Source organism: Bos grunniens, chromosome 28 (genome assembly GCF_055505025.1).
Source record: "Bos grunniens cultivar Pamir isolate PY7600 chromosome 28, Bosgru_T2T1.0, whole genome shotgun sequence".
In the NCBI taxonomy this organism is placed as follows: Eukaryota; Metazoa; Chordata; class Mammalia; order Artiodactyla; family Bovidae; genus Bos; species Bos grunniens.
The window spans coordinates 22506241-22526204 of record NC_141192.1 but is presented as its reverse complement, the minus strand read 5'-3'; the positions used below and the strand labels follow the sequence as shown (position 1 = coordinate 22526204).

General features: G+C 36.0%; 1 protein-coding gene across 2 annotated transcripts in view; it reads right to left on the bottom strand.

Annotated features, from left to right (window-relative positions):
- The window catches only part of CTNNA3 (catenin alpha 3), a 1912303-nt gene that overhangs the window by 1435502 nt on the left and 456837 nt on the right, over positions 1-19964 (bottom strand). For both annotated transcript variants that reach the window (XM_086381634.1, XM_086381633.1), the window contains exon 6: positions 4650-4913. In XM_086381634.1, the coding sequence (XP_086237760.1) occupies positions 4650-4913 (264 nt within the window). The remainder of the gene's footprint in view (positions 1-4649; positions 4914-19964) is intronic.

Sequence of the window (19964 nt, the reverse complement as noted above, 5' to 3'; positions counted from 1 at the left end):
GAATATATGAATGATGACACATAAATGAATACATAGAAAGAAGATAAGAATACAAAGTTGACAGCTCTTTGAAAATGACACAATACTACAAAACTCCTTTGTCATTATCATCTTTATCACAAGAGAATCTGGATAATCCTGTGGATTATGATTATAAAAGCTGTGTTTTCCTTACACACAAGAGCAAATACACCTTAGTAGACTTGACGTTTCAAAGCAATTTTCACTGGCAAAGTTTCTGACTTAAAATACATTCAAAATTCTGTTAATCTACAATTGGACACTTCTCAATTCTCATTCAGTCATAAATGCAGAAATAACACTCTATAATTCACATTAGCTTTTCAAATAAATTAATCGATTTAGCCTAGACTGTGTTCTAATTCAACTTCTATTTTCTCCAACAATAAATCTCAGGTTTCATTTCCACAACCAGCTATGGACCAGAATGAAAGATTTAACGAAGCTTCAGCTTGGTAGTTGTTGAGTAAGCACTCTGATACATTTCTACACTATAAACATTTAATGAGACTTACTCCCAAAGAGTATTTACTACATCAATTTATTTCATAGTATTATGTTTGCAGAAGCAAGATAGTGCAAAGGTTATTTTGGATCCTTTACCAATACCATTTCCTGTAAATAAAGAAAAGTGCAACCATTTAATTTACAAAATCATTTTAAAAGGCTAAATGCTCAATAAATTCTGCTTTATCTAGTTCAGACAGCCTCAGAAGCTATTTGTAACTTGGGTATAAAATGTATATAAAATTTAAGCATTTTTATATCAGCTTTCTGTCTCTAACTTTGACTGGAACTGAATTTCAAAGGTTGTTGAGACCGTATTGGGATTTCTGGGCAATATATTTGAAATTCCACCCTGCCTTGATAAGGGAGTCAGCCACTTATCCTACAAAAAGAAAGTCTCTATCACTATACGTATGCCCATTCTCATCCAAGCCACAAACACACATACACACACACACACACGTATTACTTTTTCCTTTTCTCCAACCACTGCCATTTCTCGCCTATCACTTTCAACTAAAGTGAGAAAAGAGAAGTCCCTGAAGGAAGACAATTTCAAAATCTTCTGCCTTCTTCTAATATAGAAAAAAGTATCTGAGATAAACTGGACCTCTTTTTTTTCACATTTTTTTTTTTTTTAACTTTACAATATTGTATTGGTTTTACACAAGCATCCTCTGACACAATTCGGTTTAGTACTATGAAAATGTGATACACAATCCTATCTGTCCACTCTTGCAAATTTCACCTCACCATTCTAGTCACTCCCCATATACAGACTATTTACACTTAAGTAACACAGGTACCCAGAAAATAAATTTTCAATAAAAAGTTATGCCATCTTTGGGGCTAAGTTACATTTATAATTTTTCTGATGGCTCCAATAAACTAAGAATTGTAGAATAAATTTTGTTGAATTTTAATTAAGCACATTAATATCTACCTGTGAGAATTCAGTATAACACAGAAGTTAGAAATATCTTCAAAAGTCAGACAGACTAGATCCTGATTACTACCACTCACTAGCCTTCTGATTTGAAAAAAACTTATATAAATCTGTTTTATTTTCTGTAAAACAACAATAACAACAACAACAAAAAAAAACCACTTCTATGGTTTGTTGTTATTTAGTGAGTAAGTTGAGTCCAACCCTTTGCAACCCCATGGACTGTAGCCCTCCAGCTCCTCTGTTCATGGGATTTTCCAGGCAAGAATACTGAAATGGGTTGCCATCTCCTTCCCCAGAAGATCTTCCTGACCTAGGGAGTGAACCCACATCTCCTACATTGCAGGCAGATTCTTTACCACCTGGGAAGCCCCCACTTATAATGGACACTTGTAAAAAGTGATAAACTTATGTTAGATGTTTAGCTATCAAAAAATGCTACATATTGTTCCATGGGAGATATAATGTTCAGCTAGTATCACTGGTATAAAATTAGTTGAAAACATAATCTTGCCTACAGGGTATTTTTCAATCTTATTGTGAAGACAAAACACTCATCTAATAGACAAGTTTACCAAGTATTGATTACACAGGGCAAACATTTAGATGATTGGGTATTATTAAAGAACCATCATTATTTTTCCACCTCATCTAGACAAATAGGTCCTAAAATTTTCACATTAATGGTAATAATTGGGAACTTAATAGATTATTTCATTGATGCCAACAATTAGGAATTTAATAAGATTAGAAATGAAAATGCCTGTTTAAGATGTGTGACTAAAGTAAAAGCATATGGAAAGGTTATTTTAAATTTAAATGAATTATATATCTAGTAAGTTTATTGTGAAAGTAATAATGTTAAGAACAACACAAGAATTATAGGCTGTGTGCTTATTTAAGTTATCAGTAAAACTTTAGTAATTTTAATTGTGCTTTTTTTTTCCATTATGTAAGTATCTGCTTCCAAATAGTCACCTCTGCCACTAATAATGAAAGCTAAAATCTACTGAGAACTCATTATATGCCAGCCACTGCTATGAGCATTGTTACATGTATTATTATTCACTGAGTCAGACAACACTAAAGTATAGGGCCTATTATTATTATTTTCAATTTATAGGCAGGAAATTAGAAAATTAAGAGTTGAATAAAATAGCTTACTTAAGATTGCATGGGCAGCAACCACCACAGCACGGATAGGAACCCAGGTATTTGGTCTCCTGAACCCTTATCTTTAAGCATTATATAGAATTGTCTTCCATTAAACAAGTACATATCTGACTTGGATAACCAATGATCTTTGACATTATACTGGAATGTCTGAGAAATAGCTCAACATTTTGCAAACTAAGTTGCTGATCTTCCTCTCAAAACTGACTTCACCCATTTCTTCCCCATCATAGTCGATAAAAACTCATCCAATTGCTCAAGCCAAAAAATAAACAAACAACAACAAAAACTTGGTAATTATCTGTGGTAGGAACAGAGAAGTACAGCCCACGTCTCCCTTCCAGGTAGGACTTGCTGCCTAGCTGTGGAGAGTGAGACCAGCAAATGTCCCTGGCTGTCAGTTCCTTTAGGATCTGCCTCAGCTGCAGAGAGGTTATCCCCACTCCCCATGTCTGCAGGTCAAACCCTTTCCAGGGCAGGGTGACCTGCCTCCAGTGACTGAAAGAGGCTTGACTATTTTTGCCCGACAAGATACACTTGAGGTTAAGACTCACGTCAGAGCTCCTTGCTCACCGGTTCAGCTTTGGAGGTCCAGCTCACAGGTAGACTTATTCCTCTACTCAGTCCTGCTCCCTTCCTCTTCTTTCATAGACATTAATTCCTAACAACACCTTGTATCCCAAACTCTGTCTAGTGTGTGCTTCTAAAGGATCTAAACTGCAACACCAGCCATGACTCTTCCCTTTCTCTCACACCCTACAACTAATTTGAATTGTCAAATCCAGCTTGCTCTTCTTACAAAATTTAGCCTTAATATTCACTAGCCACCCTGCTGCTGCTGCTGCTAAGTCGCTTCAGTCGTGTCCAACTCTGTGCAACCCCATAGACGGCAGCCCACCAGGCTTCCCCGTCCCTGGGATTCTCCAGGCAAGAACACTGGAGTGGGTTGCCATTTCCTTCTCCAATGCATGAAAGTGGAAAGTGAAAGTGAAGTTGCTCAATTGTGTCCGACTCGTAGCAACCCCATGGACTGCAGCCTACCAGGCTCCTCTGTCCATGGGATTTTCCAGGCAAGAATACTGGAGTGGGGTACCATCACCTTCTCTGACTAGCCACCCTAGTCCAGACTAAAATGTAAAGAGGTCGTGAGAGCAGTGCTCAATTATACCCCAAGCAGAAAGAACAGTTCAATAATAAGTATTCATGGAATGAATAAACTCTATATTTCATAAACTGATCTATGTAAAATAAAGTCATATCAATATAATTAACAATCACAATTTAAATTCATTGACATCCTTGGAAGAGATGTAAAGGAATCAGAAGTCTACTGATAGAATGTGGTTGTTGTTTAGTCACTCAGTTGTGTCGCCTCTTTTGCGACCCAGTGGACTATAATCCTCCAGTCTCATCTGTCCAGGGAATTTCCCAAGCAAGAATACTGGAATGGGTTGGCATTTCCTACTTCTCAACCCAGGGATTGAACCCATGTCTCCTGCATTGCAGGCAGATTCTTTACCACTTAGCCACCCAGGAAACCCACTGGTAGAATGCTGCTGCTGCTGCTAAGTCACTTCAGTCATGTCCGACTCTGTGCTACCCTATAGACGGCAGCCCACCAGGCTCCGCCGTCCCTGGCATTCTCCAAGCAAGAATACTGGAGTGCATTGCCATTTCCTTCTCCAATGCATGCACGCATGCACGCTAAGTCACTTCAGTCATGTCTGACTCTATGTGACCCCATAGACGGCAGCCCACTAGGCTCCTCGGTCCACAGGATTCTCTAGGCAAGAATACTGGAGTGGGTTGCCATTTCCTTCTCCTTACTGGTAGAATATCTACCTGCTAATCAATTCCCTGGAAAACACAAACAATGATTGAGACTGAGTAGGATTTTTATTTACTCATACTCTGAACTCCAACCCAAGCATCTTAAAACACACACATTTAATTATTTGCTTACTGGTATATCAAATCACATTTTAATTTTCTCTCAACTTACCTCAAGCTCATCAAGGGCACTTCCCAGTGTTGCTGCCTGAGGCTCTGGTGGGCCTAACATGTTCTGGATGCCCTGTGAAGCATTTGAAATTACATTGAGGGCATTCTGAATTTCTCCACAAACTGTGTCCTTGCTAGCTTTAAGGGATGCAACATCAGAATGTTCCAAACAAGCTGAACAAATTGAATGAAGTATGGGTGAGTTCTCCTTCAATGAGGCCCGGGCACCTGCAATTTCATCCCTCTGATTTGGAGATTTTAGGTCCTGAGGAGAGAAATAAAAAGAGAGGTTATGGAAGAAAGATTTATGCAAAGAAGCTCCATTTTTCTGCCAATATAAACAAAAAGATAATAGACACTAGGAAGTCATAACTATAAGTTAAACTTAAGAGCATAAATTATTTCTACACTCTTGAATCTGTTAAAAGTTCTATAAAGCTGAGACAATTAGCAAATAAAGGTCACAATGGTACGGATGTGTGATAACTAAATTTTACATGTGTCAGTCATATACTTATATCAGAAAAATACTCTGGCATTCACATTATTAACTGAATTATAAGAGGGCTTCAATTCCAAGGATGCTGATTACCTATTTGCATACACATGATGATTCCATTTAATGTTTTTGTTAAAACTAAACCAGTTAAGGATATTAAATTAAACCTCACACCATTCAGCTATCTTTCATTCTTTTTCAGAAATACTTGCTAATAAATTAATCTTAGATCTTTCTTTCTTCAACATTTATTCAGCATATAGTTATTGAGCATTTAGTATATGCTAGCCCTTGTTCTTAGATGTCAAGTGCACAGAAGGGAATTATCCTATAGGGACCTTGTTCTCCTGAGGCTTATATTCTTGTTTGAGGGAAAGGGGACCGAAAGCAAATGATAAACTACATAAACAAATACATAAGACAATCTCAGGTAATGACAAATTCTATCAAGAAAACACAAAAGTGAGTGTCAGCAACTGACAAGAAGAAAAGCTAGTTTAGCTTGGGTGGTCAGAGGAGATAATTCCTCAGAGATGACATTTGCAATAAATACAAATAAAAAGCATTTCAAACAGTGGGAGGAGAGGAAAGAGAAAGTCCTATGTAAGTGATAGTGGATCGAAACCAGCTCAAATCTACAGGAAAATTCCTTGGCAAGTACAATCTTAGCCAAGAGATGAACGTTAACATCATCAATGATGTCACAAGGATATCGGGTGATTTTTGATATATTGTGACAAGATGAGTACTTCACCTGCCCGGAATTCTCTCCAAAGCCCATAGTCTCAATCTAATCATGAAAAAACAACAACAAACAACCCAGATTGGGGAAAATCCTACATGATATCTGGACAGTATTCCTCGATTAAGATCATAGAAAACAAAGGGACTGGCTGATGAAGTATCACAGAGCAGGGGAAACTGGAGAGACATGAAAACTAAATGCAACATAGAACCCTGGATCAGATCCTGGAACAGAAAGAAGACATTAATGGAAAAATTAATGAATGCCAAATAAAGTCCAGAGTTTAGTTAGCAGTAATGCATCAATGGATGCTCATTGTGGCAAATGTAAGACATTAACAGTGGAGGAAATCAGAAGAGTAGATCAGAAATTTCTGTATTATCTTTGCAACTTTCCGAGAAATCTAAAATTATTAATATAAAATAAAAAGTGTAAAGAAAACTAACTCAAGTGAACTGAACAATAATTTATGCATTCCACACATAATATCTAATGTAATACTTATAAAAACTCATGGTACATATTATTCCTCTTTTTAAAGATGAGAAAACTGGCTTCCTTCAAGAGTGATGTCTCCAGGATCTTACGCATTAACTTTCCATGATTTGTTACACAGTGATTTGTATTTATTGCCTCAAAGGTAGTAATACCTTTAAAAAGTTTGGAAACTCAGAATTAGGGGTAGAAAAAATCATAAACTATGCATTTAATTATTATCTGACATACCCCAAATTTTATCTGTCAGAAAGTTAGGTATGGTATGGGTTCCTGGGCCAACTGACTGAGCTCAATGTAGCATTTCTTGCATTGTAACACAAACTGCTAAAACATGATCTTAACAGCTTCTTGCAGGGAAAGGATTTCTCTCACTTGCTATTATACAAGGATGAGGACTTGTGTTATACAATGATTTATAGTTTATAAAGTGTTTCTGGATAGTATTTCACTGATCATCACAACACCCCTTGAGGCAGTTAGGCTGGTGTTATCAGCCCCATTTTAACTAAACAGGTATTTAGTATCAGGAGATTAAAAAGCTAGCAGAAGAACTGAGATGTAAACTTAAATCTTCTGATTGCAAATCCCATGACTATTTCACAAGACTCTGCTACCTTTGAATAATGCTACCTGAGGCTAATAAATGGCTGCACTACTATATTTTAGCTCCTTCCTTTCTGAAAATAAAGGCTGTCTGCTACTTCAGGTGGGCTTTGAGAGAGATTCACTTTTTTACAAGATGCAGGGAGGACAGTTAGAAGTAGCTGTCAATTCACTGTTCCTACTCATTAATTACCCAGAAAAGACACTGCATGGTTTTCCTGACTTGCTATGATTTCCCCTCTAGATTTCCGGTCTGGGTTCAAGTTTCAGCTCTGTCATTAGTATTCCATGCTGGGCAAGTCGGCTTTTCGGTGTCTGTGTTTCCATCTGTAAAAATGAGGATAACTGTACTCCTGCCAACCTGGCAAGGGGGTTCAGTAAGTAGCATAACAGAATTGGAATATGCTTGTAAAGTAGTAGGGAACTACAGGAAAAGTTCAGAAATATTTTATTCCTAAAATTTATCACACTTGGGGCACTGTTTTTGTTCTGTGATAGCCCGTGATTTTCATATTCCCAACAGTTTTGTACAACTCTGTGTGTGTGTGTGTGTGTGTGTGTGTGTGTGTGCGCGCGCGCGCGCGCACGCGCACTCATTCAGTCATGTCCAGTTCTTTGCGACCCCAAGAACTGTAGCCTGCCAGGTTCCTCTGTCCAAGGAATTTTCCAGGCAAGAATACTGGAGTGGATTGCCATTTCCTACTCCAGGGAATCTTCCCAACCCAGGGATCGAACTGACATCTCTTGCTTCTCCTACATTAGCAGGTGGATCCTTTATCTACATTTATCTCAATGTGACTTAGAGGAAAAATAATTTAATGTTTAAAAAGGATGTACACTCCTCCAAGGAATAATGACACCATGTATAAATATTCAGAAAGAACTGAAGAAAATTCTCCGCATATTACAGTATAGCTATAACTATTTAACTTCTTCTGAAATGACTTATACCTTATACTTCTCTATTTAGAATGACAAGGTCAATGTTTAGGTAGTTTCTGGAAGATGAAAGTCAGTGAACATGTATTATTACAAATAAGCATAAAGTTAAAACATTATTCCTTTTACTCTGATAGTAGCTATATATATATCACTGTTAACTATGCTAATTTTTATGCTCTAGGAACTTTGAAGTTTTAAAAATTGTAATATATTTCAGCTTTTGAGCCTATACTTTGTTATCTCTGCCTAAAGCAATTTCAGAATTCTTAATGAGCACTGATAGCCTAAATAGCAAGCCAACAAAGCTTGTGAGAAAAGTTCAGTGAATGTAACAAAAATATCATATTATGGCAGCAGGTGGAAAAAGGCAGGTTACAGAGTTTAGGAAAGAAAAATTGAGAAGACAAGGTTATTTCTCCTAAAAGACATCCCAAAGGATAAATTTAATGTAGTAAATAAGCACACAAATAAAAGGACAGCTAATGAATGTCACACTTCTAAACAAAAGTTGTGGCTCTTTTGTTTTAACGATCACATGAAAGGTTCATAAGTTGTCTATTTATACTTAAATTTAAAGCCAGGTCAAAATAGGAATTAAATGGTAGGGTCAATTAGGGATTTCTCTGGATGAAGAATTGTAAAGAACTGCATCTTGAGGATTGGTATTTATTTAATATCTTTTTTTAATGCTCCAGAAGAAAAAGCTTACATGAGATTTCCAAGTTAGGGAGACATTAAATGCTTCCAGCTGATGAAGAAATACACAGATGGGACTTAAAAAGAAGATCTTACAAGTCTGTGCAAGTGGGTAGAGAAGCAACATATGAGTTTTAACCCTGGCAAGAGAACAAAATATATTTAGGGATTTTAAAGATCATAAAGTATAAAAACGGAGGGCTCTAAGCTATCAGTTAATTAATTCAACTGTTCATTCAACAGTATTGTTGAGCCCCCCTGTACATATCAGGCAGTGTGCTAAATGTTAAGCAAGCAAAATAAAGAGCTTACAGATCAGAAGGGGAAAACAAAAAATTTACATGGGAGTTAAAATAGAGTTATTGATAGCATAGAGGAAAGTTCTTCAGATTGAGGGGAATTGAAGAAAATTTGTCAGAGGAGAAGACTCTTAAACAGTGAGCAAAAATTATTCCTGTGAACAGTGTAGAGAAAACAGCATGTCCAAAGGCCTGAGGCATAACAGAGCAAGGAGCCTGCATGCTACTGCAAGTACCACTACAAGTATAGGGACACTGAGCAAGAATGGTGATGAATCCCTCTAGAAAGGCAAGCAGATGCCACGCTCAAGAACTGTGAGTGCTACAGCTCAGATGTGTGTTCTTCAAAGATTGCTCTAGCAGTGACCATTTAGTGACCAGAGAGAATGAAATTTCAGTCAGGAAGACCGTGCAATAATCCAAGCAAGAGACAGTGCGGGCCTAAATGCTGAACACTATTGCTAGCCCATAGTAGGATGGGTCCAGAAATATTTATGAGGGAAAAAGGTAAGACACTGTGATACTTAGATGGGGAAGAGGAATGAAGGGATCTAGAAGCTTCTAGAAAATTGTTTTAACCACTGTGTACCTCGTGATGCATTCACTAAGATGGAGAATATGGGATGAATAATGCATTTGAAAGAGTAAGGTAAAGTACATTTTGTTATCTGCCAAATGTGAGATGCCAGAATACTATCCAAATAAAAATGTACTGTACATGGATTGAGAATTGAACAAGAAATAGAAATCGGTGGATCAGTAGCTTATAGTTGGGAGCTAAAGTCATGTGTGTGGGAGTTACAGGGCCTTCACCAGGCCTTCACCAGGATAAATGTTACAAAAAAGAGAACCTGGGAGTAATCATAAGTTGTTTCTTGCAGATGTAAAACTGAAAGTTTTCTGGGCTAGCCCAAAAACCTAAATATGTATTGTAAATTAACAAAAAGGACATCAGAAGATATTGAACTCTCAAAAATAACAAAGAAGCAAGCAAAAACACATCCATATCTTAGAGTTTAGGGCCCCAAATACTGTGGATAATTATGGTCACTATATTCTAAAAAATGAATTAAAATTTTAAAAAAAAGTGCAACTTGGAAGACTGTATGACTTCTGTATGAGGGAGCTAAAAATACAGGGTCAATTTTCTTCAAAAAAGGGAAATTTGTATTGGAGTATCCATGATTTTTTAACAGTATAGAAATTATAAATGAACTTTACAAGTTGTTGATGAACTTCTTTACTAAATATAGAAACAATAGATCAAGGAAGAAGCATTTTAGATTCTAGTGAAATCAATTAAAAATACATCTATTCATATTGCTGTCTCCCTCACTTTATTACACTTCCCTTGAATGCAAGCACATAGCTTAGTTATTTTTTAATCCATTATCTAGCAGTACACGGCACATATAAGGATCTTAATCATTTTTGAAGAAACAAATAGAAAAATTAGTAAGAAATAAGCAAGAGGAAGTTATACTCAGAAAGGGTAAGAAACTTGGGATATGATTATTTCAAGAAAACAAATATATGGAAAATATACATAATCCAGAGAGTCTAGACAAACTTGCACATGATAATTCTACAAAAAGCTAAAGAGTACAATTAAATTATATCTATCTTTACATCAAATTTTAGTGAAGTCACTGATACAACTGCTTTGGAAAACTGATAGTGTCTACTAAAGTTTAATATATATGTACATTCCCACAAGCCAACTTTGTTCCACTCCTGGGAGAAGATACACATTTATGGAAATATTTTCATGTTCACTAAAAGTCACATACAATTGTTCATAGAAATACTCTTCATATAGACCCAAATTAGGAGCAACCCAAAGTGATAAGAATGAACAAAATGCAGTTACATGCCACAATATAAAATATGGAATGAAAATACCAGACATAAAGAGTACATATTAATCTTATTTGAGTCTGTCTATATAAAGTTCAAAGTCAGCAAAGCTAATCTATAATTTAGAAATCAGTATAGTGTTTATTCTTTGAGAGTGATTAGAGACTAGAAAGGGGCATAAGGGATCATTTGAATTCTGGCAATTCTCAGTGTCTTGCCCTGGGTACTTGTTACCTTGGAGGTGGTATGTTTAGCTTGAAAAATTAATTGACCTGTATGCATATAGGCTATACATTTCATGAATGCATATTATACTTCAATTTAAAAAATTTATATCAAAAATCAAACAAAACAAAAGTGTTACTAAAGCCAAGCACATAGTCACTGGTATAAAAAGCTATATAGACCTGTTATGTTACATTTCCCATGATATTATGAGAAGGATGAAAAAGTTGGATATGAAATACATTTGTAAATATCATCGACCCATTTAAGGACTTCTGTTTAAAACAGAAAAAAATCTAAATGGTTCAAAAATAAGAAGGGAAAGTTCCTATAACTTGGCCATCAGAAAGGGCAAAGCTAAAGGATTTTCACAGCAATTGATTCCATACACCCTTGAACAAACACACATTTCAAAGAATCAGAGAAAACTTCCTTACTAAGCTACATTCCGGCTCAAGTGGATAGCTCAGCAGATACCCTGCTCAACAAAGCAGAACTATATGTGCATTATTTTTTCTCTTCCAGGTGTTTAAATGAAATTTCTGGAGCTGACAAAAGCACTCTGGTAGTGGAGGGATGGGAGCTCATAAAAGAGCAGTTTTGTTTTCTTAAGACTAAGAGATATACAGCAGAAAAGTCTAATGGATACTTTGCTATTTGGATTCCATTCTTGGTTGGCTTTTATCCCATCTTCTTTCTGCCAAGATGCCGCCTGCTAACTGCTTCACTGGACTGGGCAGCTTCATGTTCTATTAGAAATCAAAATAGTGCAAACACCTGCTAATTTAAATGTTTTTCCCCAACATAAATTAGAAAGTGGATACTTAGCATTAACTGAGCTGAGGGATATAATATGGTGAAACAAGAACAGACTGCAAAGATGAAAAGAAGGTTCTGAGGGAAAAATAAAGATTAAAAAAAAGGAAGATTTTATAATCAAAACATTATTAAGCAGCAGAGAAAGACCTTCACTGATTTTTCTATTCTTATTTCTCATTTTCTATTTCATGTTAATAGAATAAAATCAATAAAGAAGAAAATAAAAGAATTCTTCAAATTCAAATAGAAAACTGAGAAACTATATAATGATCGTATTGAAATATGTACTCATACCCAGGGTATGTACTCTGAGCCTTAATGCATACCTGGAGTAGTTGAAATACACCAAAGTGAATATTAAAACTCCAAAGAAACCTCCTAGGAAAGCAATATTACTTAATTCTGATGCAGACTATTGTGTCAGTTAAGAAAATATATATATAAAGTTCAGAAATGCACTGCATTCATTTTCTATCCATCTGAAAGAAACATAGTATGCATTAATCTATTATTTGCCTAAAATTTATATCTAAAAATAAATATTATCTGAAGTCATCTATCATATGATTATAGTAAAAGGAATAAGCAGAAAGCACTAAAAAATGAGCTACTTCAATAAGATCCACTTGCTGTGCTTCATGCTTCCTTCCATTTGTGCATATACTTTATCACTTAATCTAATAAAAATTCAAATATCTGTAAGTCAGAAAACTTTTCCCATATAGATTAATTAGTACCTGTGAGAGTTATCTTGAGTTTTAATATCTAGTCAAGGATCAATAATTATCATTATCTTTATAATTCCTTATATAAGTTTCTGTAACTCACTTGAGAGAAATAAATCATGGCTTCCCAAATATTCTGGCATATCTCAGAAAATGAATAGAGTTACTTAGTATAAATGGGATCCAAGCCCAGGGACATTGATGCGACTTCTTAGTTAATAATACTTTACATTCATGGAGTGGTTTATCCTGCTTAATATGTTTCCAGTTATTCTTTCACAAAGAATACCTTGAGAAGATATAAAAAGTACTATTATTTTTTAAATTAATAAAATGTGGTATTGCTGATTGTTTCTAGTAAAGCCAACATTCATTAAATAGCTGTAATGCTTCCTACAGGGAAACACTATTTTCTCTCATTTAATGGCCCAGTTATGAATAAGATCCAGGATTGGCTCCTATATTAACGCTCTTTCTACCCAACACTATTTTTTTTGTTATTGTCAGTAGCTTCATTATCTCTCACAAAGTCTGTCTAAGGACAGACTGTAGGTTCTGTAGTGGCCCAAAAGAAAATACACATTTTAGGCATTCCTTCCTAACAAATAATTGTCACACCTAATACAACTCAGATAACAAACTTATTCCTTAACTCAGTTTTAGAATAAGGCTGATAAGAAAACCTCAGGCCAAAATTGTAACACTATAAATTAAACTGTGATTGATAAGGTTATTTATTTTGCCAAAAACATATTTGAAGAAAGAGTAAAAGTATCCTCTTGACCTTTTTAATCTACTATTGATAAAGGAGCAACTCTAAACATAGCAACTTAGTAATGATAGCTTAATGGTTGCTTTTCCCAGAGGTTAAAAAAAAAAAAAAAAAGAACTGTTTGGCTTTTTAGTTTAATTCAGCAGCCCTGAAACACCTGCTACAAAGTATGACTGCAAAGCTAAATCTATAAACTCAGGTGCTTATTTTAAGTGTGAAGCATGAATAGCCCAGATGTCAGTCAACGGAAAGTGGTGAAGCTCTCATACACTAGAGAGTATCTAGCCCATTTAAAAACCATTCAAATCCAACTGTAGCCAAACAAACTACAACAACAACAACAACAACAAATCCCTGACCTCTATTCTAAAATTCTAGCACAGAAGCTTGTGTAAACCTTATGAATGCAGCCTCCATGATTTATATTTACACCATATGTGTATCTGACCTTGGAAGAGATTGGAAAGATGGATAATACATATCCCTGGGCCTGAGGAGTCTACCAAACATGAGGTGAGGCAAATGCTGGGCAACTCCAAGGCAGGAAGTCTGTCTCATAACGAAGACAGCATGAGCTTTGGGGTTACAATTCCAACACAAAAACATTCCGATAGGAGGAGATTTTGATTGTCATAACTAACCTTACTTCAGCTACAACATGGGGATGATAATTCCTACCTTCCAAGGTATTAATGAGGTTACCTAATTTAATGTGAAATATTTTCCAGAATTTTCTTATATGACCTCTCTCTGTGGCAAACTCTATGGTAAACTATTGGCCATATTCCCTCCTTAAAAGTTTCTCCTCTGTCCTCTTAGATGACAATGAATACTAAATTTAGGTTAACAGGAAGTGACCTCTCTACTGAGTTCCAGCAGAATAACTCAAGTTGGATCTCAAAATAAACATGTCCAAAAACTGAACCCATTGCTTTTCTTATACACACTCCCAAAAATGTTTCTCCTTAAACATTCTCGGACTGAAGCACCCCAATTCCCAACTCACTAACAATAAACTTAAGGAGTATCCTTGACTCTTCCATTCCCTCATTCCAATCATTAGGTAAGATCTGTTATTCTCCCTATCAAATACTTCTCCAGTAAGTACCCTTTGTTCTTATCCTCATTACTAATAGTAGTCTAGAGGAAAAATGATTAGGGAGAAAATGGAAAAAGTGTGACACAAGGAGGAGAGAAAAAAATCACGGAAATATTAGAAACATTAGCTTTTTGGCTAATACAATATTTTGTCTATGATACAATTAGAGGAATCTCTCTAAACTTCAAATATGATCCTCACACCCCAACTTGAAATTTTCAAATGGCTTTTAATTCAACCACAATAAATTTCATATTGTTTATTATAGACAAACATGATCTGACTCCAGCTTCTCTAACTTCACTTTCTACCACTTCTCTCACAGGAACCCTTTCCTCTAGTCACATAAAATCACATGAGGTTGTACAGGTGCCTTTGCATGAGCTATGCCCCTACCTCCCCTCATATCTCCTGCTGCGTGTCGTTTATCCTTCAAGACATTCTCACATTCTGTCATCTGCAGACACACTCACATGTTCCAACAGTACTTACATAGCACTAATCTAGCACTTATTAAACCATTACCATTGGCTATATTTATTCACTGACATATCTATGTTTCTCACTGAATTATGAGTTCCTATTGGGGCCCAAATAATGTCCTAATTCTTTCATTCCCTGGGCTTTGTATACAGAATGACCAATTAATTAATACCATCTATCACCACTTTAAAGACATCGGAAAACTTTGAGGGTTACTGCCTTAAAATAATTCACTTCTCCAGGAGATAAAATTTCTAATTCTGAAGAGGAAATCACAACTGTAAAGAGCTAAGTTACACTCATTCTAGAATGGAAATATTCTTCTTTAATTGTGTTCCCAATTAGGCTAACTAGATTTCCCTATGAACTATTCTTCCAAGTGTTCTGGCCTAGCTGCTGATGACAGTTTTTACCACTTACATGCAAGGGTGTCATTCAGTGCTTATTGCTGTGTATCTCAGGTTGTTCTCAAAATACCTAATTTCTAATTACATTCCCTAGCAGGAAGCAACACCTTAAGCAGAATGCATGCAGGATGTCCCATATTTAACATGTTTTTAGAAAGTTAAGTTAGTGTTCTCTACACTAATCAATAATCAGATCTATTTGATTGAGGAAAACAGAAATAACTTAGGTTAATAATCTGGTTAAGTTTTAAGTATTCTTAGATGTTGATCTCAATAAAGTATTTATACAGTAGAACTGAACTAAGAGCTATGAGGAAATACAAATACAAAGTAAAAATAAGCTCCCACTCTGAAGTCCTCCACTCTCTGGAAATTATTAAATAATACATGTTAAATGGTGAAGAAAATTAGTGGGACAGATCAGAATTGTAACAGGAACTGTAAAGAAGAGCAGGGCTCAGCATTAAAGAATCCACCTGCCAATGCAGGAGACTCGGGTTTGGTCCCTGGGTTTGGAAGATCCCCTGGAGAATGAAATGGCAACTCACTCCAGTATTCTTGCCTGGGAAATCCCATGAACAGAGGAGCCTGGTGGGCTACAGTTCATGTGGTTGCAAAGAGACAGACATGACTTAGTGACTAAACAACAAAAAAAGAAAAGCATGGGTAGGTTAAGAAATTCTTCACAGAGAGGCATGTGAACATTTCAAATTTATCAGGTAAAAGAGAGTAAAAAAAGCTGACTTAAAGTCAGTTGGCTCTTGAGACTTCCCTGGTGGTCCAGTGGTTAAGACGTTATACTTCCAGGAGGCATGGATTTGATCCATGGTTAGGGAACTAAGACCCCAAATGCCATGGGCTGTGGCCAAAAAATAAAAACGAATAACAACTAAAAATAAAAGTCAGTTGGTTCTCTAGTATGCTTCTCAAACAGCATATCAAAACCTGAGCTCCTGATAATACCCCTCGACCCTCTACTCCCAGTATTCATCAGTTCAGGAAATGGCAATTCTTTCAGATGTCCAGGCCAAAAAACGTTTCAGCCTTTACTGCTGTTTCTTTCAAACGTCTTATCTGTCTTGTCAGCAAAATTTGTCAGTTTTACTTTCATTTATTGAGAATTTGGCATCTTATCACCTCTAGCATGTCATCAGTTCACTGCTTTGCTCAAACTACCCTACACACCTTTCTGACCTCATCCTTACTACTCTCCTTGCTCACTATGATCCAACAACATGGACCTCCTTGCTGGTTCTCTAAAACTCAATGCACATCGCACCTCTACCTTAGGCTATCCCATCGCTGGCACACTCTTCTGGATCTGTGACTTCTCTTACTTTTGAGTCTTTACTCAAAAGTCAACTTTTCAGCAAGGCCTCCACCCTCTATCAAAAAATTCAACAATTTCACTCTCAATATGTCATAATCCTTCTCTGCTTTATTTTCTTCATATTACTGTTCATCACTAATACACTTTATATTATTACTACTTACCATGTTTGCTTTCTGTCTTATTCAATAGAATGTAAGCTTCATGGGGGCACATGAAATGTATTTGCCAAATGCTCATTAATGAATGAATGAACATCAACTCAAATTAAAATTTTGCAATTACTTCGAAATATCTCACACATACAAAAATTATCCTATCACATATGGGAATAAAATACCAGAAAACTGTGTAGTTATACCTAGGAAGACAGATGAAGGACACAAAAATAGACAGCACAAAACTTCCTGCTTACTTTTCCCTCTTATTCCAGAGATAGATTTCAAAACAAGTTTACCTATATATATATGTATTATGATTTGCTTCTGAGTTTTACTTATGTCATATTTCATACTTTCCAGAATGCATACAGAAAGCTTCTGAACTTAAAACATAATGGCTATGGCTGTAGTTGAAAGGTCAATTGTATATGCCTGTCTATTAGAAGGTAAGTTATATTTAAAATCCAGATCCCTAACTAACAAAGATTTTGCCTTACTTAAGAACTAGATAGTGTGAATGTATCTTCTATACACTGAGTATCCACTGTTTAGTTTTTGCCAATTTAAATACTCACATCTCTAGGAATGGCTGCAATCCACCCTGGTATATAAAATAAATTAGCATTCTTGCACTCTGGATAAAAGTATGTGTTTAGCACCAAATGGAATCAGCAGATGACTAAATACTCTTTTTTGCCTTGTTTCCATAATAAATACAACAGATGCAAAATGCTGGAATGTGGACAGCTCCTAGAAGGATGGTGTTTTCCTCTAATGCAGAAATAACCCATTCAAAAACGCATTCAATAAAACACAAGAATCAGCAAGAACCACCTGGTTTATTTATTCCCATCAAGGTGATGATGGCAATAACTATACCACAAATACCTCTGTAGCCCAAATGAAGTATAAGACTGTCTTTGATATTAAGCATCACCAATTATCTCATAAAGTTATAGCAATGGTAATTCAAGTCCAAGATAAAGGATTGCCACATAAATGATTTAGAAAAACTATAATTCACACTAAATACTGAGCATTACCCAAACTCAGGAGACAGTTAAAGACATGAGATATGATCTCTAAAATATGAGGTAATAGAGGCGGACCCTTTCAATATTAAGTATGAAAAAAGTACCTTACTAGTAAGACCCAATTCCATCATATCACCTCTTTAAAAGAATACTGCACAAGGAATATGACAGTACATCACCCTTCATTCCATAAGGTTCTCTAGCTCCTACTACCCAAATGTAAGTTGAATTTTCATTCCCATGTCTATTCACTGTTGGATATGTAAGGAATGAATACTCAGAGACATTCAGTTTCAGTCAAAGAAAGACAAAGATATTCTCTAACCTGATAAAGGGGAAAACCCACAGTAAGGAAGATCATGTGTGTGCTTAGTCACTCAGTCGTGTCCCATTCTTTATGACCCCATGGCCTGTAGCCTGCCAGGCTCCTCTGTCCATGGGCATTCTCCAGGCGAGAATACTGGAGTGGGTTGCCATGCCCTCCTCCAGGGGATCTTCCCAACCCACGGATCAAACCCAGGTCTCCCACATTGGAGGCAGATTCTTTACCATCTGAGCCACAAGGGAAGCCCAAGGAAGATCATACTTAATCTAAATGCTTAAAAGACTAAATGCTTTCTGCCTGTGATCAGAAATAAGACAAGAATATCCTCTTTCACTTCTATTCACTATCTAGTAAAATAATTTAAGAATGGAAAATAAGCAAAATGCGTCTAAATTGGAAAAGAAGTAAAACTATCTATTTGAGTACAACATTATCTGGTATACAGAAATCCCAAGAATTTTTTTTTTTAATTAGAGTTAATATATGAGATGAGCCGTGTTTCAGGATACAAGGTTAATGTACAAAAATTAATCATATATCTATACATTTAACAATGAACAATCTAAAAATAAAATAAAGGAAAAATACTATATATAATAAAATCAAAAACATATTTAGTAATGAATCTAACAAAGTAAATCCAAGACTTCTACACTGAGAGCTATGAAAAAGATACAAAAATATTAAGAGATTTAAATAAGCAGCAAAACTTTTCATGTCATGGAATGAAAGACAGTAGTATTTTGATGGCAATAATCCCCAAAACTAAACTATAAATTCAGTACAATCCCTATCAAAATGCCAGTTGTATTTATTGTAGACATTAACAAGATGAATCTAATATTCTTCTAAAAAGGCAAGGAACCCAAAATAGCCAAGATAAACTTTAAAAAGAACAAAACTGGAAGACTCATACTTTCTAACCTCAAAACTTACTAAAAAACTACAAGAAAGCATGATACTGGCATAAGTATAGATATATAGATCAATGGAATAGAATTGAGGTTTAAAAATAAACCCTTAAGTTTATAGCCAATTAATTTTCAACAAAGGTATGTAGACAAACCACTGGAAAAAGAAAAATCATTTCAATAAATAGTTCTGGGACAACTATATCAGTTCAGTTCAGTTCAGTCGCTCAGTCGTATCCAACTCTTTGTGACCCCATAAACCGCAGCACGCCAGGCCTCCCTGTCCATCACCAACTCCCGGAGTTTACTCAAATTCATGTCCATTGAGTCGGTGATGCCATCTAACCATCTCATCCTCTGTCGTCCCCTTCTCCTCCTGCCCTCAATCTTTCCCAGCATCAGGGTCTTTTCAAATGAGTCAGCTCTTCGTTTCAGGTGGCCAAAGTATTGGCGTTTCAGCTTCAACATCAGTCCTTCCAATGAACACCCAGGACTGATCTCCTTTAGGACGGACTGGTTGGATATCCTTGCAGTCCAAGGGATTCTCAAGAGTCTTCTCCAACACCACAGTTCAAAAGCATCAATTCTTTGGTGCTCAGCTTTCTTCACAGTCCAACCCTCACATCCATACATGACCACTGGAAAAACCATAGCCTTGACTAGACAGACCTTTGTTAACAAAGTAATGTCTCTGCTTTTTAATGTGCTGCCTAGGTTGGTCATAACTTTCCTTCCAAGGAGTAAGCGTCTTCTAATTTCATGGCTGCAGTCACCATCTTCAGTGATTTTGGAGCCTAACAAAACAAAGTCAGACACTGTTTCCACTGTTTCCCCATCTATTTGCCATGAAGTGATGGGACCAGATGCCATGATCTTCGTTTTCTGA